Raw genomic sequence first — 24329 nt, forward strand, 5'->3', positions numbered from 1 at the left:
TCTTGGTCCTTCCTACTCTACCCCAGCGCCTGGCGTGGTGCCAGGCACTCGTACCAGCACATTCACAATGCAGATGGCCGCGACGCCTTCCACCCTTGACATCCCCTACCTCCACCCCATGGTCTGCGGCTGCTTCACACAGAGCCACCTTTTCCCTACTTGGTGATGTAAAGAGAATTCCAACCAAGTCCTGTGAAAAGCCCTCTTCCTGTTATTTCTAACCCAGGTTGGCTCAACAAAAGGTGATCCCTAGGCATAAACTGGGGGCTAGCTGAACAGGAACGGATTCAAGGGAGGCCACTGGTAGGAAATCACATGGCAGGGTGTCTGGTGAAGAGAAACCTTTTCCTTTGCTAGAATGAAACTTTGGAGGGGTCCCTTTTGATTCTATAGATGTAAGGCAAGTAAATACCCAATGTTATGGAAGAAGTATGTAAAAGAACTTTTTACATGCTTGACTTGAAAGTGACTGAGAAGAAATAGGGTGGGTAAAGTTAAGCATCTGCTAAGGAGCCTCCAGGCGAAAAAAAGGCTTGTAACCATTCCCTTTCCGGTTTCAAACAGTTATTTGAATAGGGGAGATAGATTAAGGTGCTGCAGATAAGGACAGCTAGCTGGAGAAGACACCAGGGACTCTAAGGGGAAAATTACTACAAAGATAGTGGGAATTGGGATAGTAACCAACATAATCTCCGAGAGTCTTAAGGAAGAGCTAATTTCATATACAGGCTGGAAACTCTCAGACCCTGACACTGGGCAAACCCTGGAGAAAACAAATACATGTTTAAACTAACAAGCTGTGGAAAGTGTAGAGTGGCAAGAGCTGAGCAAAAACACTGGGTGAAAGATAAAAGCAGTAATTCAAAATGTAGGAAAAGCAGTGGGGCTAATGGCAGACTCCGGGAGGGTTCACGCCAACGAGTACTTCCCAGAACTTCTGCTCCCAGTGTCCTTGTCCCCATGGTGAGCCACAGCCACCTCCTGCCTCTGCAGGAGACCCTCCAGCACTAGCAGGTTTCCAAAACTTGACTCCGTGGCTTAGAAAGATCAGTTCCTTTGCGTGGTCAGTGAACGGATGGATGCCAGTTTGCATTTCCAGGAATGATATTCATGTTCAGAGCAAAAAAAAGGAGACTGTTTGGAACTTTGCATGTCAGCACTAAATGGAGTGTAAGTGGTGAGAGAGGACATCCTTCCCTTTTTCTTGATCTTAAAGGAAATGCTTCCAATAATTCACTATGAAAAATGATATACACAGTTATTCAGATCTGCTTCTTGAAACAAGTTTGATCCTAAACATGGGCTAAGTGCTTGACCCAGACATCCAGAGCTCAGCAGGATCAACGTAGTCTCTGAGCCTCTTGCTCTGATTCCAACAGTATGATCACATCGCCCTCCATACAGGGCCTTTCACGTTGTAGTTGATGGAGCAGTTGGTGTCCTACCTGAACTCCATGTGTATGTGTATGCACTGTACCTGCAAGAGCCTGTCCTACCCAGAACCTCACCAGCTTGATGGCCTACAGACAACTCTGTCCATGATGGCGTCTTGGCAATGATTAGGTTGAAACCATCTGAGAGGATCTTAGGACACTGCATATTGACCTAAGGAGCATCTTGACATGTGGAGAGTAAACTCCAACCTTTTTTGACAAAACTGTCTTTAAGAAACTGGAGTTTTCCAATTTCCTTAAGCTCTTTTCCTATAATTGCTGTAAGGTGATATTAATATTTCCTATATGGGAATTCACTGTAGTTATGTTTGATTAATAATATATTATTTGATATTCCTCATTTCCAAAAAAATGTAGGATAAGAAACTTTATGCACAAATAAACTGATCTCAGTGTTATTTATAATAGTGAAAAATTAGAAATAATCAGTCCCTCAATAAGAACATGGCAAAAATAACCAATGGTGTATAACCTAATGGAATAAGTACAACTATTAAAGTATGCTAGTGAAAACTGCGATCAAATAAAATGGCAAAAAAATTGCATATGACATTATGAGAAGTGAAAAATCAGGTTACAAAATTGTATACATGATTTTTTTAACCCTGCAAAAAAAAAAAAAAAACACCGCTGGTTATGTTTGAACAATTGAATTATGAATTTTCCCTACTTTTTTCTCTACCTTCCAAATGTAATAACATGTTATAAAGAAATCAAAACATTAAACTATAAGGCCTAAAACTCAACAGACTCCGTTGCCAAACTGCCAACTTTATTTTGTCAAGATATTTAACAATATAAAAAACTTCATATTTCTTCATGGTCATATCTTTTTCCAGCTTTCAAAGATTCAATAGTAGAAACAGCCAAATGCCGCTACAACACAGAATAAACTGTCCTAAAAAAACAAACAAAACAGAAAACAAACACACAAATCCAGAATGTTAGTACTAATGAAGGACTAAAGGCAGCAGGGACGTGAAATTAACATCTCAGATCTTTGCCAATTTTCAATCATGAAGACTCTTTCCCTTCTTTAAGAAACAGGTTTTCCAGAGTAAAATTATAAATTTGCTTGCCTCGGGGTAGCTACAAAATTGCTTGCTAAAAGGGTAGGATGAGTAAAGAATTATATTTTTTGAATGAAGAAATAAAATGCAAACTAATGTACTTTATGTAACGTTTATTCATAAAACAAGTATTCCTGTTTTTCCTGATTTATCAAAGAAATAATATAATTAAAATGCTTTGAGTTTCTTGGAGTAAATGCATTACCCAACCCAAGGATATTATAGTTTCACAAATAACGAAAATACAGCACCTTGTCATAAATTCTGGATAAGGACAAATGATATCTGGTTGTTTGTTCTTAATTGATAAAATTCATTTGTCCATCTTTTTTTTTTTTTTTTGCGGTACACGGGCCTCTCACTGTTGTGGTCTCTCCCATTGCGGAGCACAGGCTCTGGACGCGCAGGCTCAGCAGCCATGGCTCATGGGCCCAGCCGCTCTGTGGCATGTATGATCTTCCCAGACCAGGGCATGAACCTGTGTCCCCTGCATCGGCAGGTGGACTCTCAACCACTGCACCACCAGGGAAGCCCCCATTTGTCCATCTTTTATCTCAGAATCTCAAAATGTGCTCCAGATCCTAGTTAAATTTGTTAAAACACTTTTTAGGTACTTATTACAGGAGTTCCACCTGCCTCAGCATCTCCTAACTCACCAGCCTCACCTTCAGCCTGGCAATGATGGGAGAAAATATGAGTTCAAGTACCCGATTATTAACCAAAAGCAAATTCCGTGGTTAGCCCAGTTCCCTGGCTTCTTAGAAGGGATTACTGTAAGCTGTGTTCTCAAACAGTGCTATCTGTGGTGAGGGACCTATTTTTTTGTTTGTTTTAATTGCCAATCCCTTATGAACTGATACTTTCATAAAGTACAATAGAAATTAATAACTAAGAAAATGAAATGAAAAAAGAAACATACAAATATAACCAAAACTTATTAGATTCAATGAATATAAAATTACTTTGTCAAATTCCATGAGCGTTTCTAAACCCTTACACATAATTTATGTACTTATCTTATTGAAGACCTATAACAAACAGTTCATTGACTGGCACTGGTCTGTGGACCCCACTTTGACTGGCACTGTTCTTACAATGCCACCCAGAGTTCTCCATCAGGACTGAGCCCTGGTTATCCACAGCAATTATCAGCTCAATAGTATATGCTTTTCTCTCCCCTCTCTCATTTCCTCATATTCTATTGGTCCTTCCTGGGATCTTCTCCCAAATAAAGTACTTTAAGTTCTAAAAAATTAAGCCTAAATAAACACTCAACAAACTGAACTAAAGATACAGTAGACTAAGTCAGCAACCTAGACCAGGTTTTCAAAAATTATTTTTAGACAGCGCCCCAACTAATCCTGTATTCTAAAACCTGATCCTGATAATCTTTAAAGCAGCCACAACTACTGAAGCCCGCATGCCTAGAGGCCGTGCTCTGCAACAAGAGAAGTCACCGCAATGAGAGGCCCACGCACTGCAACGAAGAGTAGCCCCCTCTCACCGCAACTAGAGAAAGCCCGCGCACAGCAACGGAGACCCAATGCAGCCAAAAATACAATAAATAAATAAAAATATAAATAAATTTATTTAAAAAATATATATATATAGGCCACTACAGAAGCTGGCACATAATAGGAGCTCAGAATTATTTGTTGAATGAATGAACTGTATTATATAAGGACTCAGAAATATGCAGTTTTAACTCCAAAAAGCAGGAAAAACCACTACCTGAGCTTTATTTACCCTTCCCCTAGAAAGCTGATAAATGAAGATTTACATAGTACTTCCCACTGTTCAGCCTTTGATCCCTAGGGCAGTTGAGCATAAAATAAAACTTTGGTAGGACCATAGAATTTTAGAGCCAAAAGGTACCTTAAGATCATCTACACAAGCAGCTTCCATACCTGGCAGTAAGTATAATCATGTGGAGAACTTTTTTAAAAATTCAGAGTCACTGATCCAACCCCTGGCTTGTTTGATCAGAATCTATTGAGCAGAGCCTTGGCATCTGTATTTTAAACAAGTTCCTCAAATTATTCTTAGGCAGCCAAAGCCAGTCTTTAGGAAAATCTAGTACAGCTTCCTAGTGTTACTGATACAACCACAGAAAAGTTCAATGACTTACCTAAAGTCATTTAATTAGAAAGTTACAGAGCTAGAAATGGAACCTCTCTCCTAATTCACCCAATCTAGTTCTTTCCCACTCTACTGTACTTTAATTCTGACTCTACTAATTCACAACCTGGGAGCATTTGGATAGAAGGTGGGAATATTTCTGGAAGCAAGTATAAAATAACAACATATGATTAAAATACATGACATTCATGTCAATAACATACCAATGTTTAAATGAAACCTCTTTTTAAAAATTCCTCTTTTGTTTAGTTTTGAGAAATAGCTTTAAGATAAAGTAATTAATTTTATTACTGAAAGAAAAATCACCTTTGCTCATGGAATCCCTGCCACCCAAATTTCTTTGCAGCTTAGCAAACGGCTATATGTCTATTAGCACCAAATAAATAATATACGATTTCCACATCCAAACTTGTGAAGAGTTACATCATAAAGTATCCTTGCCTATAAGCAGCACTCTATGTTTCTGCTTTAATAACACAAACGAACAGTAAAATCATCTTATCCAGAAGAAGTCTCAGACAAATGTCTAAAACTAAAGTGTCCTCAGGGACTTCCCTGGCAGTCCACTGCAGGAGGCATGGGTTCAATCCCTGGTTGGGGAACTAAGATCCCACATGCCGTGTAGCACGGCCAAAAAAAATAAATAAATAAAGTGTCCTCACATCTTAACAAATAGTAAGTGATTTGATTTGGAATGCCCACGTGACCTTGAGAAAGGAAAAAAAGGGTTCCAAATAGGCTTACATTCATGAAAACATCATGAGTACAGTTGTCAGCGTCAGCATCCCAGAAACAGCGAGCAGCCATGCTAAAAAGTCAAAGAATAGAGTATTATCAACAATATAACAAGGATCTGAACTATATATATCTGCCACAAGCAAAAGTTTTCCTTGATACATTCTTATACATCAGTGCTTCCAAACCTTTTCACAGAATGAGATGACATACAGAAAATCATATTTGTACAGCAGAGTATACTGGGTAAACTAGAAGGGACTAGAGTCATAGATGAGGCTGCTTGCAGCTGGAGGTGACCAGCCCAGGGGTCTAGCAGCCTCAGACTCTGATGGCTGCCTGATGGCCTAAGTCACTGGTAGTCTGGGTGGGAAGCTCTGTTATAGATTATTTCAGATAAGATATCTATGTATGACTTTTAGAGGAAATAATACCTAAGACTTATGGCTAAAATGGGCTCAATTCCTGCACAATAATATGAGAAGGTAGGTCTAGAAAGGACCCAACAAATTATTTAGCCCAACCTGATAATTTTAGAGAGTCACAGAAAACAAAGGGGCAAACTCTGAACTAGAATTCAATCTTCTAACTAATTCTAAATCCAGTATTATCTCTAGAGGATGCTATACGACCTCTAAGTTGTAAAATTAGCCATTCTCCTCTCCCCAGTTCTTGGATAAGAAAAAATGTCAGTAAAAATAAAAGCCTATTTAAAAGTGGAAACAACTTAAATACCCAGAAGTATTGGATTGGTAAACAAAATTAAGGTATTTCTTAGCAATGAAATTCTATGCAGCCATTAAAGGTATTTTTTACAAAAAAAAACTTTAAGAACATGAAAAGATGTTCACAATAAAATGTTAAGTTTAAAAAGTAATTTTAAATTTTTTTAAATTAAATGTATGTATATGATACATCATTAACATTTATTGAGCACTTACTTTGTGCCCCACTGGTCTAAGAGCTTTACATGTATTAACTCAATCCTATGAGAAAGGCATTATTATTATATCCATTTAATAATCATGGAAACTGAGAGTCAGAGAAATTAAGTAAACTTGTCCAAGGTCATTTATGTAGTAAGTGACAAAGCTTGGCTTTGAATCTAGGTGGTTCAGCCTCAAGTCTGTAGAGAAAGTTATATATACACCATGCTATATTGGTTTAATTTTAAAAGACTTTTTTTTCAGTTTTACATAGAAGAGCTCCCCCCAGCCTAATATTTCACACATTTTTAAATCAAAAAAGTTCCACCTATTTCCAAACTGTAACAGTATGAAATAAAATTAATCTACTTAACTGATCAGTCAACAAGTATTTATTTAGCAAGTACCGTTTGTCCAGAAAGAATAAAATCCGCTTTGTCCTCAAACAATTCTCAGCTTAAATAGGTGAAAAAAAATTAATACACACCAAAAGAATAAGATAATGTATTGCTGGTGCTGATTTATAGGCTATTAGGATTAAAAGGGATTATAATGTCTATCTAGATCAAGCCTTCAAGTCCAAGATGCACAATAGTTGAATTAAATCTGTAGAAGTGCTAAAGAATTTTAGAGAATTTAGAGAGGAGAAAAAGCCAAAGAAGATTTCACGAAGGAAGTAGTGCTTAAGCTGAGCAGAACCAAGTGAAAGCATGAATACAAAAATGTGTTTAGTAAGTATTTGTTGAGTATTATATACGAGCAAAGTGCTAGGTGCAAATGATACAAAGATGCATAAAATACAGTCTTTGCTTTCAAATTGTGGTCTCTTTACACAATTTCCCAATAAAAGGAACCAGAGCTCCTTGGAGAAATGGCCAATTCTAGGGCCACGGCTGTAAATGTACAAGATAAACCTGGGACACTTGGGTCATATCAAAACCCTGGGCTATATCAAAAAGAATTTTAACCACTGCACCACCAAAACCCCTGGTGGTGCAGTGGTTAAGACTCTGCACTCCCAATGCAGGGGGCCTGGGTTCGATCCCTGGTCAGGGAACTAGATCCCACATGCATGCTGCAACTAAGAGTTCGCATGCCACAACTAAGGAGGCCACCTGCCACGAATGAGACCCAGCGAACCAAATAAATATTTTTTAGAAAAGAATGTTATATTTAAAAATATACATACACACATTTATGTATATATATATATTTTTAACACATATGTGTATATATATTTATATTGATAAAGTTATGTCAAAAGACTTAGAAGAAATATGATGGAACACTTTGTAGCAGGCCAATGCTCCCACCAAGTCAATTAGAAAAAAAGAATAAAATGAATCAGAGAGCTGCTGAAGCAAATAGGACTAGGGGAGCCAAAATTCCAGAGAAAGGTGAACCACATGAGGTAAGTTGATATTCTGCAGCAAAGTTCTCCCTGGGGCATTTGCCAGCTCTGGGCACAGAGCTAGAGGCTGAGAGCCTGGGCTTCGCCCAGGTACAGGACCAATTACTAAGGGAAAAAGAAACCAGCAGAACTGCTGGCAGTCTTGCAGGGCTGGGTGGGATAAAATTGGAGGCTTGAGGGACCAAGATCCATGTTTAAAAGGAGAGAGTAGAACTGAGCCGGTCACATAGTAGGTTTCCTCTCAAGACATGTGCTGAATTCTGAAACTGCATAAGCAGGAACCTAAAAAGCTATATGTGGTAGGCAAAATAATGGCCCCCCCACCAAATATGTCTATGTCCTAAACCCCAGAACCTGTGAATATATTACATGGCAAAAATGGTTTTACAGATGTGTAACTAAGGATCTTCAGATGGGGAGATTATCCAGGTGGGCTCAATGTAATCACAAGGGTCCTTATAAAAGAAAGAGGGAGGCAGGAAGGTCAGAATCAAGAGATATCTGAAGATGCAATGCTGTTGGCTTTGAAGATGGAGGAAGGGTTTATGAGCTGAGGAATGCAGGTAGCCTCTAGAAGATGTAACAGGCAAGGGAATGGACTCTCCCCCAGAGCCTCCAGAAGGAATACAGTCCTGCCAACACCTTGATTTTAGCTCCACAAAACCCATTCTGAATTTATGATCTCCAGAACTGTAAAATAATATATTTTTGCTTTTTAAGGAAACTATTCATTAAAAAATAAGCCTCTGAAATGAAGAATAGTTTAATCCTGAGGAAAGGACTAAAAGTCAGTACCTGCTGAGGCTGGGGTTCCAATGAACACTCCAGGTTCTTCGTTGAAAGATCTGAAGGGCTATGTTCAAGACAGAAGGGTGAGCTAAAGATAGAGACTTATCAAATCAGCAACCCAACCTCAACTCAGCTCAGTATCTGATTGGATTATGGTAAGTAGCCCATATTCTACCTGAATTACAAAGGAAAGGGTTAAACTTCTCTGGAGGAAAATAATATTATCTGGAAGTTTTACAGGTTTTTTTTTTAACACAATGTCCAGGACTCAAACTAGGCATGCCAAGAGACAGAGCCACATGAAAGATTAACAAGACAAAAAAATAATCAAAGGAAACAGACTCACATGTGATCCAGTTACTAGGGTAAGCACTGTTATGACCAAAATGCAAAAAAGGAGGAGAGAGGGAGGATGGAGAACATAGATAAAAAATAAAGAATTTCATTATACAATTAGAATATACAAAAAACAATTTTTATGAAAAAAGAATTAAATGGGAATTCTAGACCTGAAAAATATAATAACAAATTAGGAATTCAGTTGGTGGGTTTAATAGCAGATTAGACACAATGGAAAAGAGGATTAGTGAACTGAAGGACAGGTCAATAGAAAAATATCCAAACTGAAGCACAGAGAGAAAAAACAAAAATTCAGAAAAGAGCATCATAAATTACAGTAAAAAGATCTAAATACTTGTTATTGGAGTCCATAAAGGATAGCAGAGAGCAAATGAAGCACAGGTAATATTTTAAAAGATAATAGCCACATATATAGCACCCAGATCTTAGTTTCTAATGCCACTCTGCCATACAATGAACCAAGGCTCCTTAGAGAAATGGCTGATTCTAGGGCTGGGGCAGGGAATGGATAAGGTGGGGCATCTTATAGTGCCAGTAAATAAGGCTGTGCTCAAAAAACTCACAATAGTAGGGTATGTGAAAGGGACCCAGTAGTCAGCTGAAAGAGCTCTCAATGGCCAAAGCTGGAAAAATTTGAGCAACAAAATAAATAAAGTAGTACTGGATTATAATCCAAATTATAAAAATCCATAGTCCATACTGAAATAAATAAATGACTGAATAAATAAATAAATGAGAGAGAACAGACAAATCTCTTATGCTGAAAAATTCCAAGTAATTTATGTAGACACTCTGCCCTCAAGGAGGTGGAGCATAACTCCTTGCTCCTTAAGTGTGGGCTGCACATAGTGATTTCTTTGTAAAAAGTACAGTATGGAAAGGGGAAGAAAGAGTAACTTTACAGTGAAAAACCTGACAAATACTACTCAGGCAGGGATCAAGGTTAACATCAACAGTAATATGTAATGTTGACAGTATGTACCCTGAAATGAATGATATAATGAGAACAGCATTTTACCTCTGTGATCTTCCTCCCGAAAATCTATAATCCCAAACTAATCATGAGCAGACAAATCCCATTTGAGGCATATTCTACAAAATACCTAACCAGTACTTCTCAAAACTGTCAAGGTCATCAAAACCAAGGAATGTCTGAGAAACTGTCATAGCCAAGAGAAGACTAAAGAGACATGTAATGTGGTATCCTAGATAGGATCCTAGAACAGAAAAGGGACATTAGGTGAAAACTAAAGAAATCCAAATAAAGTATGAACTTTAGTTAATAATAATGCATCAATATTGGTTCATTAATTGTGACAAATGTACCATACTAATAGAAGATGTTAATAATAGAAGAAAATGGATGTGAAGTAGTTAAGAACTCTCTGTACTATCTCTGCAACTTTTCTGTAAATCTAAATTATTCTAAAAGATTTATTTAAAAAAAAGAAACAAAGATAATGGTTAAGACTTTTCCCAATCTGGTACAAAACAGATTCAAGAGCCCACAAATTCAAAATGCCCTGAGAACCCCAAGTAGAATAAGTACAAAGAAAACCATATATCATCATAGTCAAAAGGCAATGAGAAAAACATTTTAAAGTGGCTAGGAAAAAAGACACATCACCTCCAAAGGAACAATAATAAGACTTAGAGCTGATTTCTCAACAGAACCAACTGAAATCAGAGGACAATGTAATCACTTCTTTAAAGTACTGAAAATGGAAAGGCATATATGCTTTCCTTCTATCTCTTTCCCTTAAGGAATGTAAATAAATGTAGTATTGAGCCATCTTCGACCATGCAGATGAGGACACAGCAGAGCAAGGCAGGAGGGCCTATATCCTTGACAGCAGGGAAGCACCTCACCAGGCTGGGACTCCTATCTGGTGTGTTTTGAGAAGAGAAATAAAGCATCTGTGTTTTTTCAAAAACAAAACAAAACAAGGAATGAAGGAAGGGAAGGAAGGAAAGGGAAGGGAGGGGAGGGGAGGGGAAGAAGAAGCTACCAATGGCCAAAGATGGGACAATTTGAGCTTCAGTGAAGATACTAACTGCAATTGATTTAAACACATCACATATATTTAAAACCATGGGTTCATGGATAGAAAAAAAACTCATTGGTAACCTTGGGAGGATGCTAGGGAACCAATTCATTACTCTGAAAATAGGTAAATTTATCCCTCCTTTCCTATACAAACTGTATCTCATTGTAATGAAACAAATGAAAAAAAAAAAAGTCATTCTTTTTCTTTTTTTTTGCGGTACGCGGGCCTCTCACTGCTGTGGCCTCTCCCGTTGCGGAGCACAGGCTCCGGACACGCAGGCTCAGCGGCCATGGCTCACGGGCCCAGCCACTCCACGGCATGTGGGATCTTCCTGGACCAGGGCACGAACCCGCGTCCCCTGCATCGTCAAGCGGACTCTCAACCACTGTGCCACCACGAAAGCGCAAAAAAGTCATTCTTAATAGAAGAATTCCAGCTTATAAATAAAGAACAATGATAGAAGATCACTATCTTGTAACCTGTGATGAATAATGGATCTAGGACAGATGCTAAAATCATTAATGGTAAAGCTGATAGGGAACTTTATAATAGATGGATCTATCCAACAACATCTGAACTCCATGATCAATCTTAACAATAAATATAGGAACAGCCAGACATTTTTGTGCCTCCTGATAAGATGCAATAGAATGTATACTAAACACCTATGTACTATTCTTGCCCAAAACTCAAATCTATCACTGATTAAGACTAGATCTGGGCTTCCCTGGTGGCGCAGTGGTTGAGAGTCTGCCTGCCGATGCAGGGAACACGGGTTCGTGCCCCGGTCTGGGAAGATTCCACATGCCGCGGAGCGGCTAGGCCCGTGAGCCATGGCCGCTGAGCCTGCGCGTCTGGAGCCTGTGCTCCGCAACGGGAGAGGCCACAACAGTGAGAGGTCCGCGTACCACATTAAAAAAAAAAAAAAAAAAAAAGGCTAGATCTAACTACTTATTTACAAGAAATACAGGAGCTAGAAGACGTACTAAACAGTACCATGGGGATACAATCCTCAAATACCAGAATGTAGGAAACTCTACAAGACAAACAACCTAATTTCCTCAACAAATAAATGGCAAGGTTAAAAAAAGGGGGCTGAGGGAGAAGAAGTAAAATGACAGACTAAAAGAAACTTAAGAGACATATTAACCAAATGCAATGCATGGACTTTGTCTGTATCCTGACCTGAACAAACTGTAAAAAAAAATACACATACACACGCACAAAAACACACATATACATACATGCACATGTATATATGAGACAACTGGGAATAATTAAAAGCTAACTGAATGTTTTATAATATTAAGGATTTTCAATATTTACATGTGATATTTTATTATGTTGAAAAGGGCCCTTATATTTTAGAGATATATACTGTTGTATTTACAGATTAAATGATATGATGACTAGAACTTGCTTCAAGATAAACTGGTGGGGTCAGGGAGATTAGATGGAGGTATAAATTGAAACAACATGGGTGTGTGTTAATAACCTTAAAGATAAGTAATAGACATATGGGAGTTCCTTAGTCCATGTACTTTTTCATATGCCTAAAATTTTAGATGATAAAAGTTTTAAAAGGAAGTGGGGAAGGCCTTATATGCCATGCTTTAGAGTTTAACCTGATCACATTGAACAAAGTCAGTCAGGACAAGTTTGAGGAGTTTATACTATACACGATTTGAAATAAACTCTATAGAGTTTATGAAAAGGAGGTGAGGGTGTACTTCTGGGAGACTGGTCTGCTGTGTAAATTGCAGAGGAGAGAGATCAGAGTCTGGAAGTGCTGATAAGGGGCTGCTAAGCAACCCTGGCATCCAGGTTACAGTGCGTGCAATGAGAGAGAGTAATGGCTACATAAGATAAAAGAGAGTTCCACACTTTGAAGCCTGAGTCAATGGAATCTTGGTAATAAGGCAGGAGACAGAGAAATGAAAATGAGAGGCTTATTTGAGGAGAGGAAGGGGAAAGAAATATGCAACTCTATTTGAACATATTGACTCTGAGATGACAGAATAGTAAAGTATTTCTTAGTTTCTCTGTGGTGAAGAACTCTACTGAAGCCTTTTGACCGAATGGTAGAGGGCACCATGGTGAAGAGTACTGTGCGAGAAGTCAGAAGCCTGGGCTCTATTAGTGAGCCTGACGCCAGCCAGATCTAGAATTTTGGGCAAATCATGCTGAACCTCATAAGTGTCATCATAAAATAAGGGGACTGGACACCAGAAAGAATCTGCATTCTCTTCCCAAGCTAACATTCTATAGTGAAAATTCTCAGTGATAGTATCTACAAGGTATTTTTTTAATTCATCCAGCAAATATTTTCATACTTTCTTATAAAATACTGGACTAGGCACTGTTTACAAAGGGAAACAGGAGATTAACACTTGGGCACAGGAAAAGACAGGAAATACAGATTTTGAACTTGCCAATACAGGAATGATGGTTTGAGGTAATGAGAATGAATGAGCTCATTGAAAAAGCACACAGAAGAGCAGAAGAATAAGAACTGAGCCTTGAAGAAAGCTCACAGCTGGGGATGTAGGGGAGAAAGAGGAACCAGTTTAGGAGAGAATAATCAGTTAGAAAAACAGAAGAGAAACAAGTTACACAAGTGACATCAGGGCCAAAAAAACCAGAGTGAATTTTAAAAAACAGAAGCCCAGGCCAATAACAATAGCTATGAAAATTGTCACTCAGACAACTTTAAAAATATTAATTTAGGAGAATGGTAGGACCAAAAAACCAGGCAACAAGGAATATGGGAGGAAACATATATACATAATCCTACACTCTCTTTGGGAGCATATATACATAAACCCTGAAAGACGTACTAGCCTACAGATACTATGAGAAGTGAATTACCCCATGGAGTCCACCCAGACTGTCAACCTCGCTGCTCAGTACCAGGATCTCTTCAGTTCACAGCTGCATTTTATTATACCGTCCATTCCTCTCACTCTTGCAAAGACACTGTCTTACTGGATTGTCGAGAAGATGAACATCCAATAAGAAATATATAAAAATAAAAAGAAGAAGGAAAAACCAACTACTCACAATACACCTTCCCCTCTTTGTTCTCCAATCACTACTTGCACCACCATTTTATATCGGTCAAATCCCATTTCTGGAAAGAAAAAATAAGAAAGTTACCTATAAGCAAATATATGGTAAAATTACTTAATGAAGGCAAATTTGCCTAGAAATGAACATAAGCATTCAGTCTACAAGCACTTACTGAGTATGATTATAAGCTTAGGAGTCAGACTTAAGGACAAATTCTAACCATAAGCTTAGTAAGTGTGTAACTTTAGACGAGTTATTTAACGTTTTAGTTTAAATCTCCCTCAACTGTTAAATGGGAATATCACTACCTTCCTCCTGGGCGTGTTGTGAGGAAGTGGGTAGAGACAAGCTGCCTCCTGTCTCTACCCATTTCTCTTCCATAGTAGACTCTCAGTAGGTCTTAGCTTCCTCCCTTTCTCCCCTACTCTAAGTCAGGAAATGAGCTAGGCCCTCAAGATACAGAGATAAATAAGATGCTCTTCTTGCCTTAAAGAACTCATAGTAGTTGGGAAGGCAAACATGGAAAATAAAATGAAAATGCAATGTAGTAATAATTCAAAGAGAGGCATGTATAAGGTACATTAGGAGCACAGAGCTGGATGGCTCCTCCCTTTGACTGGGCAACAGGGAAGGGATGACCAGAAAAGACTTCTTGGAGGATACGATAAGTGAGCTGAGTCCTGAAAGACGAGTGAGAATTTACCAGATGGGCAATGTTTCTCCATTCTATGGAGGGGGATAGCATATGCAAAGACATAGAGCATGGGATCTTTAGAAAACTGCAAGCTGTTCAGTAAGATAGAAAATAAACCATAAGATTCTGGAGAACACTGGTATGGCCTAGGACAACTCAGCTGCTTCCCCCAAAACTATACTGCTGAAACAGCAAAATCGTGAAAATTCTCCCCAACAACAAACCTGGGGGACAGAAAACTGAATGGGCATCTTTATCTTCCCTCCTTTCTGACCAAGGAATAGGGGAAACAGTGAAGAAGAAAAAAGTGAAACAGGCAAAGTTGAGACAGAGCCAACCCCTTTTTTTAAAAAAATAATCTTTCTCTTAATTTAGTCTTATTTCGTTTTTTTATATATATAAATATATTTATTTTATTTATTTATTTTTGGCTGTGTTGGGTCTTCATTGCTGTGCATGGCATTTCTCTAGTTGTGGTGAGTGGGGGCTACTCTTTGTTGTGGTGTGCGGGTTTCTCATTGCGGTGGCTTCTCTTGTTGCAGAGCACGGGCTCTACGCGCATGGGCTTCGGTAGTTGTGGCACACGGGCTCAGTAGTTGTGGCTCGCGGGCTCTAGAGCGCAGGATCAGTAGTTGTGGCGCACAGGCTTAGTTGCTCTGTGGCATGTGGGAACTTCCCAGACCAGGGCTCGAACCCGTGTCCCCTGCATTGGCAGGCAGATTCCTAACCACTGTACCACCAGGGAGGTCCCAGAGCCAACTCTTTTTGATGAAAGTAAAAGCTCCAGGATTATACAGTAAATTAGGCAAACAATCTGAACACTTATAGGAACCCTTCCATTGTGGGACATGAACCCTAATGCAGTATACTTAAAATCTCAGAAGGAGACAGAGCCCAAGTTATTTTTAAAAAACAATGCGCACAGCTCAGCTGAGCTTCCTCCTTTCTCTACCCATTCCTCTTCCTCCTTTTCTCATACCCATGCTTTAGAAATGTGGCTAGAATACTAAATGCTCATCACTTAAAACACAGTTCTGAGGGAAAAATAAAATAGTCTTAGACACCATAAAACTCCTAGAAGACAGCATAGGCAAAACATTCTCCGACAAAAATCATACCAATGCTTTCTTAGGTCAGTCTCCCAAGGCAACAGAAATAAAAACAAAAATAAACAAATGGGAGCTAATCAAACTTACATGCTTTTGCATAGCAAAGGAAACCATAAAAAAAACAAAAAGAAACATACGGAATGGGAGAAAATATTTGCAAATGATGTGACAGACTAGGGCTTAATCTCCAAAATATACAAACAGCTCATACAGCTCAACAACAAAAAACCAAATAACCCAATTGAAAAATGGGCAGAACACCTTAATACAGACAGACATACAGATGGCCAGTAGGCACATGAAAAGATGTTCAACGTCACTAATTATTAGAGAAATGTAAGTCAAAGCTACAATGGGGTACCACCTCACACCCGTCAGAATGGCCATCATTAAAAAGTCTACAAATAACAAATGCTGGAGAGGGTGTGGAGAAAGGAGAACCCTCCTGCTCTGTTGGTGGGAATGTAAGTTGGTGCAGCCACTATGGAAAACAGTATGGAGGGTCCTCAGAAAACTAAAAATAGAATTACCATATGATCCAGCAACCCCACTCCTGGGAATATATCTGGACAAAACTATAATTCAAAAGGATACATGCACCCCATGTTCATAGCAGCACTGTTCACAATAGCCAAAACATGGAAACAACCTAAATGTCCATCAACAGATGAATGTATAAAGAAGATGTGGTACATATATACAATGGAATACTACTCAGCCATAAAAAAGAATGAAATAATGCCATTTACAGCAATATGGATGCAAATAGAATTTATCATACTAAGTGAAGTAAGTCAGAAAGAGAAAGGGAAATACCATATAATATCACTTATATGTGGAATCTAAAATATGGCACAAATGAACCTATCTACAAAACAGAAAGAGACTCATAGACATAGAGGACAGACTTGTGGTTGCCAAGGGGGAGGGAGGGAGGGAGAGGGATGGACTGGGAATTTGGGGCTGGTAGATGCAAACTATTATATATAGAATGGGTAAACAACAAGGTCCTACTGTATAGCACAGGGAACTATATTCAATATCCTGTGATAAACCATAATGGAAAATAATATTAAAAAAAGTATGCCTCTATGTGTATAACTGAGTCACTTTGCTGTACTGCAGAGATTGCCACAACATTGTAAATCAATTACACTTCAATAAAAAAAATTAATAAAATAAAATAGTCTTAGATACACTGGGAGGAGAGTAAAAAAAAAAAAATTCACCCACACCACATCAGAACAAAATTAAAAGAAGCTGAATGGCAATATGTAAAGGTACAACAGCAAAAACAAACCAAAGAATAACAAGAAAAGAAACATACTGCTTAAAAGACCAAAAAACTCAACCTAGGAGATAATATAAATCAAGGAACAAAGAGAAATTCCTCACAACTGATTCATAATATAGAAAAACATAAGCCCACAAATTCAGTAAAATAAGAACTCAATCAGATTACAAAACAACAGAAAGATGAAAGGGGAGATTATAGGCCTAGGAAACAAACTGAATACTCATATGATATTAGTGCAGAGCTAATCAATTAAAAATGGCAAGAGAGGGGCTTCCCTGGTGGCGCAGTGGTTAAGAATCTGCCTGCCAAAGCAGGGGACATGGGTTCGAGACCTAGTCCCGGAAGTTCCCACATGCCACGGAGCAACTAAGCCCGTGCGCCACAATTACTGAGCCTGTGCTCTAGACCTCGCGAGCCACAACTACTGAAGCCTGCACGCCTAGAGCCCGTGCTCCGCAACAAGAGAAGCCACCACAATGAGAGGCCCACGCACCACAACGAAGAGTAGCCCCCTCTCACTGCAACTAGAGAAAAACCCACGCACAGCAACGAAGACCCAATGCAGCCAAAAAATAAATAAATATTTTTTTTTAAAAATGGCAAGAGACAAGACAGACACAAATGAAAACAAATACTGACAAGGTGATCATAAGTATATGTCAAAGAAAAAGGAAGAGATTACAGCAAAGATAATAGATGTGGAAGACTGAGATGATTCAACGCATCAATATTTGGTGTCCTAAGGTAGATAATCTAACAAATGGAACCGGAAATGTACTCAGAGATAGAAGAAAATTTCCTTGATATGGAAAAAATAAAATCTGCAGATTAACAGACATAAAATGCTCAATACCAAGCCATACCCTAGAAAAACTACTGAGCATCAAGGTTAGGGACAGGATTCTTTCTGCAGAGAACGTCAGACTGGCCTCAGATTTCTCCACAGTAACATTCAATGCAAGAAGACAGTGAAGCAACATCCACAAAATTCTCAAAAAAAATTAACTCAAAATATTATATTCATCCAAAATATATTCTCGTTTAAAGGCATTCTCAAACATGAAAGAATCCAGGGAATACAGCATTTCTGAGCCCTCCCTGAAAAAATTTACAATAAAATCTCATCAGGTAAGAATTGAACCAGAAAAAAGAACTCAGCAATGGAAATAGCATGGTGAAAGGACTAAATAGTGGGCAATCATTCCATTTAAATATAGAATGAATGCTGTAACACTATGGGAAACAGTCTATAGTATACCATTGTTTTTAAAGTATTTATCTGTATATATACATAGAAAAGAGGACTGGTATGATGGTCACGTAATATTAATGATTCTTCTTGGGTGGGGGCATTAGGAGTGATTTTTCTAATTTTAATTATTTTTCTACACTTTATTTTTTTATAACAAGCATGTATTTTTTTACAATAATTTAATAGTGAATTTCACTAAAAATCTGAAAACAAAAATGCTAATATACTAAAGTTAATTTGGATGATGGAAAGAGAATTGTTATTTTATTCTTAGTATTTTTCTATATTTTTTATTTCTAAAAATTAAAACATATTAATAAAAATACATCAAAGTATTAAATAGTAACTACCATGGACAACAGACTTTTATATCATTAAAAAAAACACTTTATGGGCTTCCCTGGTGGTGCAGTGGTTGAGAGTCTGCCTGCCGATGCAGGGGACACAGGGACACGGGTTCGTGCCCAGGTGCGGGAAGATCCCACATGCCGCGGAGCAGCTAGGCCCGTGAGCCACGGCCACTGAGCCTGCGCATCCGGAGCCTGTGCTCCACAACGGGAGAGGCCACAACAGGGAGAGGCCCGCGTACCGCAAAAAAAACAAAAAAAAAAACAAAAAAAAACAGAAAAACACTTTATGTGTATTGTCCAGGTTTATTACAATGAAAATGTATTATGATTACAAAGACATTTCTTCCCTCCAAAAAAAATCTTTAGAAAAGAGTAAATAGGGAGTTCCCTGGTAGCCTAGTGGTTAGGATTCCGGGCTTTCACTGACGTGGCCCAGGTTCAATTCCTGGTTGGGGAACTGAGATCCCGCAAGCCGCGTGGTGCAGCCAAAAAAATTAAATTAAATTAAATTTTTAAAGGGTAGATAGAAAGGACTTTTCAGATTGTATAACACTATTAACAAAAGAGACTGAGAGAGGTAGAAAGACAAAGAACAGGGAGGAAAAGCACAAGATCTGCTCTGCAGATGTAGAGTGAAGCAGGAGTGGAGTGCTGAGTAGGGCAAGTAGTTAAGGATTTGGCAGGAGAGATGCCCTGAGGTCAGACTGTGAGGGTACCGATGGGAGGCTGAGGACTTGTTATCTTGGTAGAAAAAACAACCAAAAATTATGGGGGAAAGGAGCCCCTGTATTTTCTGGTCTTTCTGCATACTGGGAATTCTTGGATAGTAGTTCGGTACAACTAGGTATTTCACACCTTTGCTCTTTCCCACCATCTACAAAAACCTACATGAGTAAAAGTTACCAAATAATTGAGATGACTAGACAGTGAAGAAAAATGTGTGTTTAATAGAATCCACAGTTATGTTCCTTATTTAAAAATAAAGAAGGAGGGGGCTTCTCTGGTGGCACAGTGGTTGAGAGTCCGCCTGCCGATGCAGGGGACACGGGTTCGTGCCCCGGTCCGGGAAGATCCCACATGCACATGAGCCATGGCCACTGAGCCTGCGCGTCCGGAGCCTGTGCTCCGCAACGGGAGAGGCCACAGCAGTGAGAGGCCCTCGTACCGCAAAAAAAAATAAATAAATAAATAAAATAAAGAAGGAGGCAAATGAGTAAAATTGGATGTTTGAAGGGAACGAGTCATTTCCAATTACCACCATTACCTTTTAATTTATCTTTAATATTTTCTGATAAACGTTTTGTGAGCTGAGGCATTTCTTCTGGAGAGTATTCAGCATTTGCCAGTTCCTCCTTGAGCACAGCATGGATACGGTCTCTAACCACAGAGGGTCTGAACCTAAAAGAAACAGTTTGAAACATCCAGTTGGTAATTCCAAAACCCTAATTTACCTTCACAGCTTAACTTCCCCCAGTTTTTTGTCATGACAACCATTTATTCCTTCTTTTTCATATTTTTATTATAAAAGTAATAAAAAAATTAAGAAAACAAGTCATAGTGCAAACCTGTATCTCCAGCCTCTCCCTTGAACTTCAGACCACATATTCCCACCCATATTCCATCCAGATGTCTAGTAGGCAACTTAAATTTAATACATCCAACACTGAGCTTCTGATCATCTCCTCTCCCCAAAACAAGGTCCTCATCTCAGTCAATGGTAACTCCATTCTTCCAACTGCTCAAGCCAAAAACCCTGGTGTCAGTTTTGTTGCCTTTCTCTCTCACAGCCCTCATCCCATTCATGAGCAAATCTTATCAGTTCTACCTTCAAAATAATCTAAAATTCAATCACACTCACCACCCCACTACCACCACCTTGCTCCAAGCTACCACTACTTCTTTCCTGGATTACAATGGCCTCCTAACAAGTCTCTCTGTCTCTGCCTTTGTCACAAAATCCTGTTCTCAACATAGCAACTAGACTGGTGCTATTAAATACATGTCAGATCATGACACTCCTCCGTTCAAAATACCCCAAATATTTCCCACCTCACTCAGAGTAAAAGCAACATTCTGTTATTGCAAGGTCCCATATGATCTGCCCTACCAAACTCGTTGACTTTGTTTTCTACTACTTTGCCCCTAGTTCTCTCCACTCAGGCCACACTGGCCTTCCCTATGTTGTTTGACCACACCAGGCATGGAAACCTCAGTGCTTCTGCAGTTGCTGTTAACCTCTGCCTGAAATTCAATTCCTCTCCTTATATGCATAGCTCCTTCCTTTCTTTCAAGTCTTTATTCAAAAGTCACTTTCCCTAGCCACCCTCTCTAAAACTTCAAACCACCCTCCTACCACTTTATATCTCCCTTCCCGGTACTTATTACTATCTGATACACTATATGGTTCACTTAGGCATTTATCTTGTTTGTTGTCCTTCTACCCAGCTAGAACACAAGCTCCAAAGAGCAGAGATTTTTATCTGTTTTGTTCACTGTTATATCCCCATTCCTAGAACACTATCCAGCACATAGTAGACAATATTTTTTGAAGAAATTAATTACTGAATAAATGAAGACAGAGAAAAAATTCTCCCATTTCACCACCCTAACAATACTATTAGCATTTTAGTTGTATTTATTACATATTACAACACTAGGTTCCTTTATCTGGGCTATATATATATATATATATATTTAATATTTATTTATTTAATTTGGCTGTGCGGGGTCTTAGTTGTGGCACATGGGATCTTTGTTGCTGCATACGGGATCTTTAGTTGTGGCATGCGGGATCTAGTTCCCTGACCAGGGATGGAACCCGGGCGCCCTGAATTTGGAGCGCAGAGTCTTAACCGCTGGATCACCAGGGAAGCCCCTGGGCTGTATATTCTATCAGTTGATTTGTCTATCATGTGCCAAGTTACCAGAATGTTTTAAGTTTTGAGTTTATAATGTGGTTTGGTAGTACTAGCGGCCCCTTATTTCTTTTTAACTGTATTCTCTTTAGTCTCTTGCTTGCTTATTCTCACAGGTGAACTTTAGAATCATGGACAAATTTCTAGGATTTGATCTGTTCAAAATGTGGTCTTCCTATTAACAAACATACTATATCTGGCTCTTCCCTTAAGCCTTTTCCACTCTCAGTAAAATGCTAAAAGTTTTCTTCAAACGAGTCACAAATAATCTCATAGAGCTATTCCTACATAACATATATTTGTTGTTAATCTTGTTCTGTTTTACAACAGAAATACAGGTGAATGGCATTCTATGTATTTAGAATCTTTTACCAAGATAACTGAACATATTTTTTAATGTCCCTTCTACCCACCATAAAACTGCTACATGAAATTTTTTATCACATTATAACTAAAGTTCCTGGGTTCTAGTATTTGCCAAGCATTTGATTCAGGAATCTAGTTTCAAAAAACAGAGGAAGGAAAAAAAAAAAAAAAAAACAGAGGAAAGGCTTAGGAAAGTCATTCTTTTAATTATTTTTTTTAATCTTGTGAAAATGAAGTTAGTGATGGATCCTACAGCCCTAACTGACTGTCCTCTGCAGGAGACGTTGTGCCTTAATTCTGGGAAGGTATTAGGGTGGCAGGCCAAAAGCCTCCAGATACTACTTGGGTAAGACTGTACACATACAGGTCTCGCGCCCTGAAGAAGAGTAAGCGCTTTCTGGCACACGTATGCACACAGTAACCCTCGAAACAGGGCTGAATGGCATTCGATGCAAGCCGCTTGTTTTCTGCCATGCAACTATCTCAATTCCTCTGTGCCCACATTCTGGATCTCCTAGAGTCAACCATCCATACTGTGCTTGTCTAAGGGACTACCTCCCGGCGCGTTAACCCTGCAACCGCAGGTCTGGTCCTCTGCTGCCCCCTGCAGCTGGGAGCCCAAGGAGAACAGCGCCCCACCCTCTCCCGCCCAGTCCCTCCTTCCCCGGTCCTGTCCCTTCCTCCATCGCTTGTTCCCCCGCAAAACCCGGCCTCCTCTCCGGCCCGCCCCTCTGTCTCTAGCCCCGCCCCTCTCTCCCGCCCCGCCCCGCCCCACCCCGCCCCACCCCGCCCGTCACCCGCGGGTTCCTTCGGGACGCCCCGGCTATCAGGCAAGCTCTGCCTGCAGGAAGCATCAATCACGCAGGTCGGCCACGCCGCAATGCGTCTGCTACCCGCCTTTGCTGGAAAATGGGCCGCAGAATATAGGTATTCTCGGACTCTCCAGCGTTCTTCTCAGTCTCAGGTAACCCTTCGACCGCAGAGAAGGACGTGCGCTTTGAGAAGGGTGCGGCGACCGACATGGCCTAAGCTCCTTGGCCCCGTATTTCTCCCGAGGAAGGCTTAGCTCTCGGCGCCACGGAGCTGGGAAATGGTCGCCAGGGCGACAGCGCCACCTTTGACCCTATGTGCGGCGGCTGCGCGCTCTGCGCTGTGCGACCCGCCCTTCTTGTCGTGCTCGCACTGCCCTACCCGCGCCTGCGCGCCGGATGCTAGACCAGAACCGGCGGAGCTGCAGTGACCATAACTTCGGCAAAGACTGGTTTGTTTCTGTTCCGTTTACAAAGCACTTAAACACGCGTCAGCTCTTATTAACCGCGCTGCAATCTTAGAAAGTGACACAGAACCTGAGGCCCATAGAGGCCCAAGGATACACAGCTAGTAAGCAGCCGGTGAAACTGAGGGGGACTCTGGGGTGAGGGGTGGGGGGCGGTCCAGTGACAGATCCTGTGAACTTGGCTTCTTGCTTGTGAAAAAAGCTTTAGTCTCCTAGGCCTTTCCGAGTTCTAAAGAAAAGACTCTAGCAGTTAATGTTTCGAAAAATGGAAAATTAGTCAAGCAAGAAAAGTAATAATAAACAATAGGTCAGCCATAAAAAGAGTTACAGGATTCCTATCTTCTCCTTGAGGGATATAGGTAACCTTCTGATGCACATTCTTTTTTTTTTTGATGGTTGTACAACATTATGATTGTATTTATACCCTTGAACTGTACACTTAAAAGTGGTTAAGATGAAAATTTTTGTTACGTGTATTTTACCACAAATAAAATTGGGGGGAAAAGTACCTAAGGTGATTGATAACCTTTGACTCCAGCTAAGAAAACATTGCCCTCATCCACTGCTGATGCACATTCTTAAATTGTTTTCACAGAAACCAGGACCCCCACCAGACGGAAACTGCTGACTGCAAATGCTAGACCATAGACTGGCTGGAGCCAGAGATTCGATGATTGAGATTCCTGAAACTTCACCCAGTTACCTCACCACTAACCAATCAGAAGAATGTCCAGGAGCTGATCCCACACCCTGGGACCCTCACCCTTAATGTTGCACTGAAAGCCATTGGGGAATATGAGTCTTTTGAACACTAGCTCCCCATCCTCCTTGTTTGTCACCCTGCAATAAACGCTGTACTTTCCTTCACCACAACCCAGCATCAGTAGATTAGCATTCCGCAATATTGGCAGAATTGAGCAGTTGCAAAAAGAGACCATATGGCTCTCAAAGTCTGAAATATTATTTGGCCAGGCAAAACTATAAAAAAAAAAAGATAACTAAGTGAAAAAATATATAATCTGGGCCTTTACAGAAAAAGTTTGTGGTGTACTGATCTAATCCATAATTG

At 39.6% G+C, this 24329-nt stretch overlaps 1 protein-coding gene across 1 annotated transcript; it reads right to left on the reverse strand.

Moving 5' to 3' along the window:
• Positions 1 to 2205: 2205 nt before the first annotated feature.
• Positions 2206 to 23116, reverse strand: DYNLT2B (dynein light chain Tctex-type 2B). The gene is made up of 5 exons (XM_030859547.2): positions 22882 to 23116; positions 19968 to 20101; positions 13993 to 14062; positions 5408 to 5471; positions 2206 to 2352 (listed from the first exon to the last, which is right to left on the reverse strand). The coding sequence occupies exons 1-5, from the start codon at positions 23004 to 23006 to the stop codon at positions 2305 to 2307; spliced, it is 441 nt and encodes a 146-aa protein (XP_030715407.1). The 5' UTR covers positions 23007 to 23116; the 3' UTR covers positions 2206 to 2304.
• Between the last annotated feature and the right edge of the window lie 1213 nt (positions 23117 to 24329).

Source organism: Globicephala melas, chromosome 4, assembly GCF_963455315.2.
Source record: "Globicephala melas chromosome 4, mGloMel1.2, whole genome shotgun sequence".
In the NCBI taxonomy this organism is placed as follows: Eukaryota; Metazoa; Chordata; class Mammalia; order Artiodactyla; family Delphinidae; genus Globicephala; species Globicephala melas.